General features: G+C 29.3%; 1 protein-coding gene across 1 annotated transcript; it reads left to right on the forward strand.

The window, feature by feature from the left end:
- The first annotated feature begins 10802 nt into the window (after window positions 1-10802).
- On the forward strand, window positions 10803-16292 carry LOC107845925 (signal recognition particle subunit SRP72). Its single transcript, XM_016690438.2, has 6 exons — window positions 10803-11015; window positions 11116-11243; window positions 13077-13429; window positions 14448-14544; window positions 14635-14922; window positions 15070-16292. The coding sequence occupies exons 1-6, from the start codon at window positions 10883-10885 to the stop codon at window positions 16045-16047; spliced, it is 1977 nt and encodes a 658-aa protein (XP_016545924.2). The 5' UTR covers window positions 10803-10882; the 3' UTR covers window positions 16048-16292.
- Window positions 16293-16637: the final 345 nt, after the last annotated feature.

Consider the following 16637-nt stretch of genomic DNA (forward strand, 5'->3'; position numbering starts at 1 on the left):
ATTCCATTCAATTTATAATCTAAAGTACATCTTCTTAATTGAATATCACAATCCACAAAGTATATAGATAACTTGATATAAAAAAAAAAAAAAGATTCAGTAAAATAATTTGTATATCTATTTCATTCATATATAAAATAAAATTAAGCATTTGTATATAACCTGCTATCAAAGATATAAAAGTTATTCAAAACAAAAAGATATAACAATCCATTATTATTTAGATTTTTTATATTAATCGTCGAAAATTTTCATCAAAATAGCTTTCTTCTTCTTCCTCCAAGAATCAGAAATCAAATTTTGAGTGAAACCCAATATTGTTCAAATTTTTATCTTAATAATCAAATTCTTTTTATTAAAATACAAATTTACATACTTTGAATGCAACATTAAAAAAAGATATTATTTAGATTTTTGACTTTTATTTCAATATCATTTTTATTCACTAAAACATTAATAAGTATGCATCATACTTGTATAACATTTTACATATCAATTTTACAGATCAAAATAAAAAATTATTTTGTATATGATATTAGTATATAACATGGTTTAAACTTGGTTGAATAAACTAAATGAAATGGAATACACATAAAGAGTTTGTGTATGTAGTAGGTATAAACCTAGTTATCCGATAAATTCATATAAAAATCATAATATTTTTTATGATATTTTTATTACGAATTACATACATTGAGACCCCGATAAGAAATACCATTTAGTAAATGAGATGGATATATAAATTGGTTTCAATATAATTTGTTATATTATTCCTCATTAGCAAATTTTGTATCATTTTCATACAGTAAACTTGATAAGATTTTATATTGTTTTCATTAACCAAAACCAAAGAACTCACTGACGAGAAGAAAGTAAAAGAAAATTAATCAAGGAAGAGGGTGTATTCATGAGAAGAAATTTTCAATAGATAAAGAAAAAAGAGATTTAGTCTTGTATGAAGGGATTTCATCTTCGAAATTGGAATCTGCAACTTGCTCAACCAAAATATCTTTTCTCTTATTGTTCCTTTTTTTGGTTTTGTTTTTGAGGAATAACAATTTTCTTCGACAAACTATTACTTTGCATGTTCAAAACAGGCTGCTTCAGCCTATTTCATATCAATAATTCTATCAAAAATCAACTCACTTTGTTTGTTCAATATACCGTCAATCTCAACTTTCTTCTTCCTATTATTGTTGATTAGAGAATGGGTGAAACACCCCAAATCGATCGACGATCTAGGAAGCACAATGCGAACTTAGGAATGGAAGATATAATTTATATCGAACTTGAATCAAATCTCCAAAAATCAAGTAAAATAGTCAAAAAAATAAAAATAAAAGATGATACCTTTGAAATTAAAACCCCAAAATTCTTTGAAAAATTAAAAAGTGAAAATAATTAAGGTAGATGTTAGTAATAGGGAAAAAAAAATCTTAAACCAATAAAATAGAGATAGAAGAAAAGTGTAAATTAATGCTACTTTTTCATAAAGGAAAGAAATGTACTGTAGTAGTACATGATTCAAGAATAGTAGAAAATGTGCAGGAATAAATAAGTTATTTACTCCATTTTTACTCCCTAAAAATATAGTATTGATGTGAGTGTGAAAGATGACACATAAATTTAAGAGGTATTTTAATTGATATATATCTAATGAAAAAAAATTAAAAATAATTTTTTAAAGTAATTTTTTTGAAAACTGGTATAACTTGCAATTAAAAACACTATTCAATAATTATCGAAAAGAGTTGTTATAACTTGCAATAAATAATCTAATAAATTCATACAAGATAATTTTCACTTTGTGAGATATAGAGGGACAAATATATACTTGTTCTATACATAAAAAGGAAGAAAGACTAGTTATATCTGACTTTTCTTATGGAAACAAAAATCAAGAAAAAATTATGCAAAATGTTCATTGAGAAAAATTTTTACACAAAAACTAACCTACTTTTTTTTAAAAAAAAAAAGGCCAACAGGCCAAAGTTATTACTAACAATGACTGGTCGATCAGTTGATACCAAAACTCGTCATTTACCTGAATGTTTGGTCATTCGACCATTTTATATTTAACTAAAAAAATTATGTGCCCCTTTTTCCTTAAAAACAACTTCTCAGTTGTTTATGTTGTTTTATTATTTTTTGTTTATACTTTTATTTACTAAGGTGGGAACGCATGATAGTCAAATAAATAGTGATGTTGATACATTACATAATTATTTATATAATATTGATACATGATTATACACACCATTCATATAATATCCATACATTAAACATCTATCTATTCAATATTGATACATGTTCAAATACTATTTATACAATATTAATGCATACTTTTACACCATTTATACAATATTGACACATTACATAACTATTTATACAATATCGATACATATTTATACAATATTGATATATTATATATACACTACATAACTATTTGTACACCATATATACATGTTTATGCATTATTTATACAATATCGAATATTACATATACACTCCATAACTATTTGTACATCATATATATATATATATATATATACATTATTTATACAATATCGATATATTACGTATATACAGTACATAACTATTTATACAATATCGATACATTATATATACATTACAAAACTATTTGTGCATCATATATATATATATATATGTTCATACACTATTTAGATAATATTGATACATGAAAATAATTTTACAGTAAAAGTTTGAAAACGACTTTTTTTTTTAATAAAGAAAAATGCAGCGAAAAAAACAACAAAAAAAACTTTTTTCTTTTAAACAACTGGTGCAAAAAGAAGAGGAAATGGAAAAAAATGGCCTAATGGCTATTTTTGTTGTAAACAAAAATGTGGCTATTTTTACCGTAAACTTTTTTTTTTGTATATGGTTTGAAATTTTTCTTAAACACAAATTCAACCACTAGGGGACCCTTTTTGTAATTTACCCCAATTTTCATGGTGAAAATTATCTTGTATGTACTTTTTAGATTGTTTATTGAAAATTGTAACAATGCTTTTCTATAATTATTAAATTATGATTTTAATTGCAGGTTATGGCAATTTTTTAAAAATTTATCAAATTTTCTTTAAAAATTATTTAATACATATACATTAACTAAAATTTTCCCTATTTTTTTTTTTTTTGTGTGTGTGCATCTTTTTCCTATTTCTTCAATAATTGTTGTAATTATTAGAGAGAAGTTTGAAACTCCTTTTTACGTTCCTCACACCCACCCCCTCCCCCCCCCCCCCCACCTCTCTATATATTCAATTTTTAAAAAAGAATATAAATATCCTGCACGATTTCTTCCAATAAAAATGATACTCTATTCTCATTTTTAAGTTTTTTTCTCGAGTGGGTTTCAATTTTAAAATTTTGGAAGTCTATGAAATTTGTAAATAATTTGATATCCTTGTATTTTAAAAACCAATGTTGTATATGTATTGAGAATTTTTTTATTGCTATGAAATTAAAACAATAATCTTTTCATGGTGGTGACATATATAAGAATTCAATTGAAACTCGTATCAAGAAACAAAAAAAAAAGTTATGTTTGAACAATTAATTCACATATTATATACATGACATATAATATACATACATATACTATACCATTTATATACATATGATCAAATAAAGAGGATAGAAGTTAATGCTCTGACATATTTCATACAACTTTTTGATATATAATTGTACAAAGGTAGTTTTTGAAATTACATACATATGACTTTTATACTGCAACCATATATACATATTTTTCTTTTCTACCGTTTGAGTATTGATGCCTCTCCACAATTCCTTTATTAGATCTTTGATTCCCAACACAATAGATGGATTGATCATTATGTTTCATTTAATCTATTGTTAGATCATTCACAGTTATGTACAATGAAAGTTTAATAAAGAAATCTACAATATTTTTTTTTTATCCAAATATACCTAGTCTCATGTATCATTGTGTATGATCATTGACAAATATCTATAACTTATTATGTACTTAACTTCAATTTGAATTGAAGTGATGTCTATCTTCAATTGAGTTGATATTTCATTTACCAATTTGTTAAACTTTGTATTTGAATCACACATAATTCCTTCAACACCAATATCTTTAGGTCTACCTGTCAAAATTATATAGAATTGTTAATTTACAAAATTTTAATAATACAAAAAAAATATAAATTGTGAATTTAAGTGACTTAAAAATTGATAAATAAACATTAGTATAATCTTAATAAATTAATTATGGTAGTTACTTGAACCACCAATAATCAAATTCAACATAAGGACATTGAAAATATGTGTAAAAACAGTTTGAATTACGTTTTTGAACTACGTTTTCTTTCCACTAATTTGAATATATGAAAAAAAATTAATCCTACTAAATTAATTATGATAGTTACTTGAATCATCATAAATCAAATTCAACATAAAAAAATTTAAAATATGAATAATTTTTTTTAATTACGTTTTCTTCCCACTAATTTGTGTAAATTTTAATATTTTCTGTTAAAAAATACAAAAAATCATGTATTTCTTTAAAAGAAAGCATACCTGTGATATTTCATCTTCCTCGATGTTATATCATGATTGAATGTAAGTTGTCACCATTTATATTTTCACACCATCAAAATATCGTTTCTAATCTTTTTTCTTTGAATAGCCTCAATTTCAATTAAAATACTTTATTTAGTATTTTAATTCAATTCATCGCCTTAAATATTCCCTTTAATTTAGATATTTTGTGCATGTATTAGTATATGTTTCTAATTTGTTACAGAATTAAGAAGAAGGATTTTAATGGAGAAGAAGAATACAGATTCTTTTTTAAAAATTAAAAAAATGGTTGAGATAATTTAGGATTGATTGACATCATTTAGTAACTGACATCTCTTTTTAAGAATAGATTTTTTTAACAAAAATATGAAAAATAACGTTTTCTAATTTTTTTTGTTTTACAATTGCTATTAAAATGTTTTTGCTTTTTGATTTTAAAAGTTGATATTATTTGCAATCTCATCAGTATTGCTATGACTTGTAATTTATAATCTAAGGATGTATGGGATAAATAAAGGAAAAACAACATAAATCTCAAATGTTTGCTAGTTAATTACCTTTTCTTCCGGATTTATTATTTAGTTTTTCTCTCTCCCAAATTATAAATATTCATATACATTTCTTCACGTTATTATACATTATAAACTATGTATATGAGTTAATCGTTTTAACGATATTTAAGGAAATAAATCAATCTAATAATTATCCAAGATTGTTCCTTTATTAATGTGTAATTAATGAATTCATTAATTCTGTAAAAAAAAATTTAAAAATTATACTTCTAAAAGAAAATTTACCACATAAATCACCTATAAAATTTTAGAACCAAAGATAAAACACCCTAATGAAATAAAAGGACATAAAAAATTTTAAAACGAAAAAATGACTCGTATAAAGAAAACATGACAATGAAAATGTAAAAAAACATATTCGTATACATAACATGCTTATGTATAATGTAAATATGGTGAAATATATTCTTATAAATATGGTGAAACATATTATTAAACATAGCATGATTATGTATAATATAAAGAAGATGAGAATTCTTCAAGTCATATACTTAACACTAACAAACCTTACACATAACCCTTGCATGTATAAATAGCAGAATGGGTCAACCATATTCATTGCGCATCAATATATATAGAGTAGAAATTGCAGCAGATCTCCCCAAAAAGGTGTATTTTTACCCTTATATATAACATAACTATGTATAACAATATATAAATAGCAGAATGGGTCATCATATACATTGCGTATCAATGTATATGGAGTAGAAATTATAGCAGATCTCTCAAAAAAGGTGTGTCTTTACCCTTATACATAACATAGCTATGTACAACAATGTATAATGGTGCATAAAATTGAGAAAAAAAATACAAATTAAAGAGCAAATCACCAAATCTTTGAAAGCTGAAATCATCCTAATTTTGAGAATTAAGCACATGCAATAAAAAACGTAGATTTTTAAAAAAGATGATTAAAAAAATAAACAAAACGCCAGATATCATAAATTTGAAAAAAAATCAAAAATAAATTGAAGAAAAATATAAACAAAGCTCGGACTGACATGTTGTTACAATAATAAGATTTTGAGAACTACTCACATGCAACAATGAAATAAAAAAATTGATTTGGTAAAGTTGAAAAAAATAAAAAAATAAAAAATTAAAAAAACCTCAAAAATAATTTAAGAAGATCATGAAGTTGAGTAATCTGATCAGTTAATGTTTGAATTTTGAAATCTTGAAACTACCAGGAAATGATTGTTTAATTTTAGGCATATATTAAGGAAATTAGTCCATCTACAAAGGATGTTTTGATATGTATGAAGATTTTAGAGAGAGAAAGTATAAAAGATAGGGTATTTGTAATTAGTTTTATTATATGAGATACTACGTAATAACTATAACTTAAGATGTACATTTATGTAAATCTTTCTTAAATGAAACATAATGATCAGTCCATCCTTTGTGTTGGGACTCAAAGATCTAATGAAGCAATTGTAGAGAGGCATCAATACTCAAATGGTAGAAAAGATATATATATATATATATATATATATATATATATATAGTTCTAATTTCAAGATATTGTTTTGATTAATATAGAACTAGGTATTAAATTTATTCATGAATAAGAACAAATTATTTTATTCTGAATGGTAAGATAAGATACTGGTTAGTTGAACAACTCAGACCTATATATATGTGTGTGAGATAATAGTATAAAAGTTGTATGTAATTTCAAAATGTAATTTTGTACAATTATATATAAAAAAGTTGTATGAAGTATGGAAGATTTGAGCGTTAACTTCTATCCTTTTTCTTTTAATCATATGTATATAAATGGTATTATATATATATATATATATATATATATATATATTGTATGCTATGTATATAATATGTGAATTAATTGTTTAAACATTATATTTTTTTTGTTTGCAGACACGAGTTTCAACTGAATTCTTATATATGCCACCACCATGAAAAGATTATTGTCCTAATTTCATAGAAATAAAAAAATTCTCGATACATATACAACGTTAATTTTTAAAATATAAGAATATCAAATTATTTATGAATTTCATAGATTTCCAAAATTTTAAAATTGAAACCCACTCGAGAAAAACTTAAAAATGGGAATAGAGTATCGATTTTATTGGAAAGAGATTGTGCAGGTTATTTATCTTCTTTATTAAAAATTGAATATATATATATATATATGTGTATGTGTGTGTGGAGAGAGGAAGGATGAGGAAGGGGTGGGCGTGAGGAACATAAAAAGGAATTTCAAAATTCTAACCCTCTAATTATTGCAACAGTTATTGAAGAGAGAGGAAAAAGATATACACAAAAAAATAGGAGAAATTTTAATTAATATATATATGTATTAAATAATATTTTAAAAAATGATAAATTTTTCAAAAATTGCTATAACTTGCAATTAAAACTTTAATTTAATAATTATAGAAAAGTATTGCTACAATTTGCAATAAACGATCTAAAAAGTACATACAAGATAATTTTCACTATGATCATTGACATACATCTCTCACTTATTATGTACTTAACTTCATTTGAACTGAAGTGATGTCTATCTTCAGCTGAGTTGATATTGCATTTATCAATCTATTAAACTTTGTATTTGAATCATACATAATCCCCTCAACACCGATATCTTTAGGTCTACCTGTCGAAATTATATAGAATTATTAATTTATAAAATTTTAGATTACAAAAAAATATAAATTGTGAATTTAAGTGACTTAAAAATTGATAAATAAACATTTGTATAATCTTAATAAATTAATTATGATAGTTACTTGAACCACCAAGTATCAGATCCAACATAAGTAAATTGAAAATATGTGTAAAAAAGTTTGAATTACGTTTTCGAATTATGTATTCTTCCCACTAATTTGAATATGTGAAAAAAAATTTAATCTTAATAAATTAATTATGATAGTTACTTGAACCATCAGAAATCAGATTCAACATAAAAAAAAAATAAAAAATATGGATAAAATTTTCTTGAATTACATTTTTTTCCCATTAATTTGAGTAAATTCAATGTTTTTCTATTAAAAAAAAATATATAAAATCATGTATTTCCTTAAAAGAAAGCATACTTGTGATATCCCATCTTCCTCGAAGTTTTATTATGATTGAATGTAAATTGTCACTACCCATATTTTCACACCATCAAAATATCGTTTTAATTTTTTATTTTCCTTTGAATAGCCTCAATTTCAATTAAAATACCTTATTTAGTATTTTATTTCAAATCATCACCTTAAATATCACCCTTAGTTTAGAGATTTTGTGTATTTATTAGTATATGTTTCTAATTTGTTGCAGAACTAAGAAGAAAGATTTTAACGAAGAAGAACACAATTTTTTTGTGAAATTAAGAAAACAAACGTTTGAGAGAATTTAGGGTTGATTAACATCCTTTAGTAACTGACATCTCTTTTAAGGATAGATATTTTAAACAAAAATATAAAAAAAAGAATGTTTCTATTTATTTTTTTTGTTTACAATTGCTATTTAAATGTTTTTTTTTTATTTTGCTTTTTGTTTTTAAAAATTGTTATTACTTGCAATCTAAAAAGTATTGCTATGACTTGCAATTTATAATCTAAGAACGTATATTTTAATTTATTTTTTTGTAAATTTTACCTATATCCCGGCATGTTTACCACTATTACCTAAAATCCCATTTTTTTTTATAAAATTTTAAAAAATTCCACTTTTTAGATATCGAAGATACATATAATTAATGTTAGATACATATAACAGACACGTTTAATTAGTAAACTAATTTTCTTAATTTAAGGCCTATAACAGTCAAATTCTCATTAATTTAGCAATCAACCTAACTAATAATGGTAAAGGATCAATTAAATCCTACAAAAATAAGTCCTTTGTTTCTGATTCCAAATTTTTAAACAAATTATCTTTCATTATAAATTTTATTTTCAGATAAAACGACTCTTTTATTTTGAGATTTTGTTTGAGGCACTTTCAATGAATATTTTCGTGTTGTTACGTCATTCTGGCGTTTGGATTAACGATATAAAATACGAGGGTTATATGAGTGATGGAAGCATTGTTAGTGAACATATCACGTATGAAAAATTTAGGGTGAAATGGTAAACTGAAACGGTTTATTTAATGTACGTGTACCCGGTCCAAATTAGTTATTCCGTATATTACATCTGACTTATATGTTTCTTCCACCTAATTTACTTATATGTCTCTTCGAATTAATAAATTATGGTTAATTCATTAGATATACGTTGTTATATATTAGGGCGACGAAAGAGGTTACGTTTGAAGGAAATTGATTCTTTATTTTATTCTTTTGGTTAGATCAAATCACATGTTTCACCTTAACTCTTTTTTAAGAAAAAAAATATCAGAACTCCTTATTTGAATAGGTTAATTTTGTTGTTTTACACCTACAATTTTTATAAAATAACAATAGATACATACAACTACATTAACACAAAATCATAGATACAAATCGTATTAAATGTATCTTTTGTTTTACACCTACAATTTTTATAAAGTAACAAGAGATACATACGCACACATTAACACAGAACCATAAATACAAATTATATAAAATGTATCAGTTGTTTTACACCTACAATTTTTGTAAAATAACAATAGATACATACACTCACATTAACACAGTTACACCCACATTAACACAGAACCATAGATACAAATTATATAAAATGTATAAGTTATTTTACACCTCCAAATTGTACTAAAAATTCATAGATACCTAGACCTACATTAGCACAGAACCCTAGATACAAATTATATAAAATGTATCTTTTGTTTTACGAAAAAATAAAAATTTAATAAATACATAAACATAGCACCAAAGACACAGGATAATGAAAAAGTATCATGTATGAAGAAATATGTATCTCAGCATAACATTGTCCAGATCTGAACATGCTTTTCACGTAATTTCTTTTTCTTAACCTTTTTTTGCATGCTTTCTACGCAATTTCTTCATCATAGATGGATCGTTTCTATGCTTGAATCTATTTTCATTAAAACTATCAGAATCTTGCTAAAAAATACCAGGAACAAAGTTTACGACTTCTTCATACTGTTTGATATTGTCTAATTGAAAGATTCCAAGACTAAAAGATGGTACCAAATCTCTATCCATTATGTAAAATCAAACAATATGGATTGAAAAAAATGATAATCAAATAATTAATTCAACAATGAAACCAAAATAAAACTTTGTAGAAAACGGAATCAAAAAAATAATTTTTGATAAAAATTGAAAGATATGATAAGAAGAAAGCGAATATGAAATTTTACCTTGATTCAAAGTTTTGAAATCGTGCAAGAAAACAAATGGAAACCGCTGCAGAAATTCAGGCGTGAAAATAACAGGTACCGATGTTAAATTTGGTAAAAGAGACCACAGTTGTCAGGAGTTGTAATATGTATCTCACCTATTTTCTAAACAAAGGTAAAAGTAGTAAATATTGAGATATTTGGAAAATTTTAAAAGTGAAGGAATTTTTGGTAGTTTAAAAACTTAAGTTGTTGAATTATGAAATTTTTCCCTTTTTTCCCCCAATTTTCATGGTATAGCCCAACGGCCCAATAATTGGACTTCATTTGGATTTGGACCAAACATGTCCCAAGTTCATTACCCGAGTTAGGCCCAACATCAAACCCTCCTCAATTCTGACTTGTTCATTTTCTTCATTATATCAATATACAGTTACCCAAAGAAGGAGAAATCTGAAAATTGCTTCAAAAATGGCTCCGAAGCCGAAAGCAAAGGCGACATCGGCAACAACAGCAGCTATATCAATTGAAGATCTCTTCGCTAACCTCAATCGCCACATCCAACGATCCGAATATGAACAGGCCGTCAAAGTTTCTGATCAATGTCAGTTCTATTTCTAATATATCGATCCAAAAAGTTTTTTTTTTTCTTTTTTTTTTTTAAATTTTGTTGATTTTTTTTTTGAAAATGATTTTATTTGAAGTACTTGCGGCGGCACCGGGAGATGAGGATGCGATAAGATGTAAAGTGGTGGCGTTAGTGAAAGCAGATTGTATAGATGAAGCATTGGCTGCTATTAAAAAGGCTTCTGTTGATCTTAGCTTCTTTAAGGTAATTATAATGCATATTGTAGTTTGGAGGGTATTGATCCATTCGTCTAGTCGCGGTAGTAGCATTACTCTTGTTACTTGTTCTTCAATTTCTGTTATTGTCTATTGTTTTAACATGTAGGTTTGATTTTAGTATTATTTAGGTGTCGTGTATGGTATGGTTCTGCTACTATAAGATTGTCACGTCAAACAAATGATTGCAGTACGAGCTAACAACCTAGTTTCCCTTGAAAAAAGGCTCAACATCGAGAAAGCAACTTAGTTGTCTGTTTAGTTTTTGTCTTAACGTTACCCATGCTGTTAAAAGAGTATGCGTAGCGGACCCTTGAAGGTAAATTTGTGTTGCTGACTATCAAATTAGTGTATTCATTGTCATTGGATTTTGTTTGGACTTAAAGGAGAATTCAATCATCAAAAATAGTTCGTGTTTGCCTTATCAATGAGTCAACTTCCGAATTAGTTTATCGCTTATCTGTCGTACCAAACGAGCCCTTATTTCCATTACTTCTTCTTATAGACTGTTTTTATCTTGAACCATGGGTCTATCAGAAATAGCTGCTCTACCTCTTAGGTAGAGGTCATGTCAGCGTACACTCTACCTTTCCCAGACACGACTTTTTGGGAATACACTGGTATGTTGTTGTTGTCGTGAACAGAATGCACATACACTGGGAAGTACAATAGGAAATATACAAACAGTCATCTCAGTTCCTGATCTTTTCTACGTGGGATAGTTAACTATTTCATAAGCTTCTTTTCAGTGCCAAGTTAGCTTGGGTTGATCCATCACACGTCTTTATGCAAATTGTTCTTTTTTTTTTTTTGTGATGAAGTGGTTCTGTTGAAAGGCATAAAGGAGATGCAATATAGTTGCAAAGAAAATAAGTGACAACTCCAGAATTGAAAAAAAAAAGAGATCTGGGAGTTAAACCAATAGCAAAAACTCAAGCTATTAGGCTAACGAGAGGGAGCTAATGAAGTCTACAAGGTAAATCATATCATTTACTGGGGAGTAGTTGCTCCAACTAAATGATTTCACCAGACTTTTAGATTTTGAAGAGCAGTTAGGAGTTGAAGTCCCTTCAAAACATCTGTTGTTTCTGTCGATCCATATACTCCAAAATACACAGGCTGGTATCATTTGCCAGATTCTCTTGATGGATCTTTCCACTTTCCATGAGCTCCAACTTTCAACTGCTTCTTTCAGGGTGGCTGATGTTGACCAGCTGATGCCAAAAACTCCGAGATACATAGACCAAATGTCTGTTGCGACAGGGCAGTGTAAAAACAAATGATTCACTGTTTCTTCTTTAAGACGACACATGAAGCATCTGTTCGCTAACTGGAAGCCCTTCTTCTTTAAATTTTCATGAGTGATGGTGCCATTTAGGAGAGATGTCCAGAGAAAACACTTGATCTTAAGGGGGAGTTTGGATTTCCAGACCAATTTCCAAGGTCAGTGGTCAGTTAAAGTGTTTGGGATGTTGAGTCTATTGTAGCATGCCTTGACAGAGTAAACTCCTTTGCTTGAGCCATTCCATTTGAGACTGGCTGGATCTTAGGGATTTACTGCAAAACCTTCCAAAAGATTGTATAAATCAAAGAACTCATGCAACTCCCAGTCTTGCAAATATCTTCTGAAGTGATGGTCCCATATGTCGCCATTTCTGTTTCTTGCACTATGCAAGTTCTTTTATAGATATGTTTGTCTTATGTTTACTACATATCTCCTCTACTTGTCGAAAAGAAAAATTAGTTCCTTTCTCTTCAATTCTGGATTTTGTTTCTCTCATTAACATTTTCCTTTTTTCACTGTCATGCTTTCTTTGAAAAGGCATATTGCTTATATAGGCAAAATAAATTGGCGGAGGCTTTACAGTCCTTGAAGGGGAAAGAAGGAAGTACTGAGTCAATGCTTTTGGAATCTCAGATTTTATATCGTTTAGGAAAGATGGGTGCATCCGTCGATATTTATCAAATGCTCCCGAAGTCCACGATAGATTCGTTGGAGATAAATCTTGTTGCTGGTCTGGTTTCTGCTGGAAGGACTTCTGAAGTGCAGGGAACCTTGGATTCACTGAGAGTTAAAGCAACTAGTAGTTTCGAATTGGCTTACAACACTGCCTGCTCTTTGATTGAAAGGGAACAGTATAAAGAAGCAGAACAACTGTTATTGTCAGCTCGAAGGCAAGTTTGCCCCACCCCTAATAAGCTTTTAGTGACATCATGAAAGAATGAGATTCAGTTAGTCCTGACTTGTTTTATTTGTATGACTTTATCCATTTTCTTAACACTTGATGACGCATGATCTATGACTAGTAAAAAAAAACATCAGATATTTCCTCATTTGGAAGTTATTCTTGAGGGCTCAAGTTGGCATCAAGATGTACGTACTTTAGCTATTATATTCTTGTCTCTGTGAACTCAGGAGAATCTTAAGCATCTTTTTATTTTCTTATTTGGGATAAATTTCTGTTGGTTTGTTATAACCCTTTAGTAATGATAGACTGACAATTTAGAACTAGCCTAATTGAAGAGACGTGCCAGCAGAGTCAAAGTGAATTTATGCTGGGGGTTAAAATGCCTGCAGAGCTTCTATAGCTTCTTATTATGTCTTATGTAAATGGAATTTACAGTTTTATACAAGAAAAGAAAGTTATTTAGCTATTCCAATTTTCAGGATCATGCAAATGATGCTTCTGTAACAGGAGCTTTATTTGATTGTATTTCTTACTTCCCTTTTCTTTCAATTCTTAATGTCTATTTTTTTTTTGTGGGTGGGTGGGGTTGCATTTAAATAGGGGGCATGTTATGTGGGGCTGTAAATTATAAGTTGCGTTTTGTAGGATGATTTCCTCCTTATATCTTGTGGATAATTGAATGCAATTTATTATTTGCTGCCAGAGATCCTAGGGCAAACTGATATCTATTTATGAGATGTCACAAGGGACAAACTGCATTCTGGTCTATTCATTTGGAACAATCGTAAAATGATACTTTCTCTTCCTTCGTCTTTTTAAAGTTTACTTCAGTTCTTACCACCTGTTTAGGGAAAAAATATTGGTTATGCACTCTTAGAAGTCTCAAATCAGCTGTGGTAAAATCTCAGACTTTGCAATTCTCTGTGAAACTTCCAGTTTTGTATGAATGAATGAAAATATAAAAGAAAGATGAATATCTTATTTTATGGACATTGGAATTACAGAATTGGTCAGGAAACACTAATGGAAGAGAATTTAGCTGATGATGATGTTGAAATTGAATTAGCACCTATAGCTGTTCAAATTGCATATGTACAACAGGTAAATTATCTTATCACACGAGTTTGACTAGTCTTCTTTTGCTTTGAGAAGTTGCAATTATGCTAGTTTCATTTTTTTTTTCCTCTCCAGATTCTAGGGAACACCCAAGAGGCTGTTGCATCTTATACTGATCTTATCAAAAGAAATTTTGCTGATGAGTCTTCACTTGCGGTGGCAGTAAATAATCTCATTGCTATAAAGGGTCCTAAAGATGTGTCTGATGGTTTAAGGAAACTCGATAAGCTAATAGAGAAAAGTGATGGACCAGAGAAGTTCCAGCTTGCTCGTGGTCTGGACTTGAAGCTTTCACAGAAGCAAAGGGAAGCAATATATACCAATAGGGTGCTGCTTCTACTTCATTCTAATAAGATGGATCAGGTATATTGTCTGAGATGTTACATTCGTTTGGGTGGTTCTCCTTTTAACATTTGATGCAATAATAAACAAGGGAACCATGAATTGACATCCAACTGCTACGCCCTCATTCTTTTTCCAATGTTTATTTTTCGTATCGAATTGTTACAGGCTAGAGAGCTTGTTGGTGCTCTACCTGGGATATTCCCTGGTAGCTTGATGCCTGTACTTCTCCAAGCTGCTGTACATGTGAGAGAGAACAAGGCTGCTAAAGCTGAAGAAATACTTGGACAGTATGCAGATAAGTTTCCTGACAGGTCCAAGGTTATCTTGCTTTCAAGAGCTCAGGTTGCTGCAGCTGCTGGCCATCCGCAGATTGCAGCTGATTCCTTGGCGAAAATACCTGACATTCAGCACAAGCCTGCAACTGTTGCCACCATTGTTTCTCTCAAGGAACGGGCTGGAGATATAGATGGTGCTGATGCTGTATTTGATTCCGCTGTCAAATGGTGGTCAAATGCCATGACTGAAGACAATAAGCTCAATACCATCATGCAGGAGGCTGCTGCTTTCAAGCTCAGGCATGGAAGGAAAGAGGAGGCAGCACACCTTTACGAGCAGCTAGTGAAAAGCCATGGAAGTATTGAGGCTTTAGTTGGATTAATACAGACTGCAGCCTATGGTGACATTGAGAAAGCAGAAGCTTATGAGAAGCAGTTAAAACCACTACCTGGTTTGAAAGCAATAGATGTCGACAGTTTGGAGAAAACTTCTGGTGCCAAGAATACCGAGAAAGGTCCGAATGGTGGTGCCACTGAAACATACGAAGCGAAGAGTAAGGATAAGGCGAAGAAAAAGAGGAAGAGAAAGCCAAAATATCCAAAGGGTTTTGACCCAACTAATCCAGGACCTCCACCTGATCCAGAGAGGTGGCTTCCCAAGAGGGAGAGGTCTAGTTACAGACCAAAGAGAAAGGATAAGAGAGCAGCTCAAATTAGAGGTTCTCAAGGTGCAGTTGCTAAAGAGGCGGCGAGCAGTAGTGATACAAAATCAAACCAGCCTGCTAATCCAAAAGGAGCCTCTCAGAATGCAGGCACTGTGCAATCAAAGGGTTCATCCAAATCTTCCAGGAAGAAACTGAGGAAGTAACCCAACAACAGACGGCCAATGTTTCTTTGTTATTGTTCCCGTGGATTCTTTTTGTCGATTCATTTAGATTTCTGTTGTACAACATGAGTTAAGTCTCGGCCTTGAAAATTTACAGGGAAGAGTTTAAGGTATCTATTAGTCTATGGTTAACTTTTTGTACGTTTTCATACAAGGTTGTAGGGAAGCATTGTTGCTTGCATCTGATTAACCAACCATAATCAAATTTGGAAGGCCTCATTTACTGAGTTCTGTTGGTTCTAAACTATTAGGATAGTGGCATCGGTGAATGGTATGCGCTTTTGTTATTTTTATTTCTCTTTTTATACTCTGTTCTCGAGGCAATTTGTTTCGTATTCTTGGACTTCTTGCTGTCTTATCTGCTGGGGATGCGCATTATTCCCTATGTGGAAGGAAGTCTGTTTAACTTGCTTTCCACCAATTGTTTCCACAATTTGATTTACTCAAATCACTCTTTTTTGGGTCACTGCTTATAATTTGGAGTAATCGGTAAAGTTGTTGGGACGTGATCAGGAGGTTAGGGTTCAAGGTGTGGAAATAATTTTTTGCAGAAATGTGTAAGCTATGTACAT

This window comes from Capsicum annuum, chromosome 10 (genome assembly GCF_002878395.1).
Source record: "Capsicum annuum cultivar UCD-10X-F1 chromosome 10, UCD10Xv1.1, whole genome shotgun sequence".
Lineage (NCBI taxonomy): Eukaryota > Viridiplantae > Streptophyta > Magnoliopsida > Solanales > Solanaceae > Capsicum > Capsicum annuum.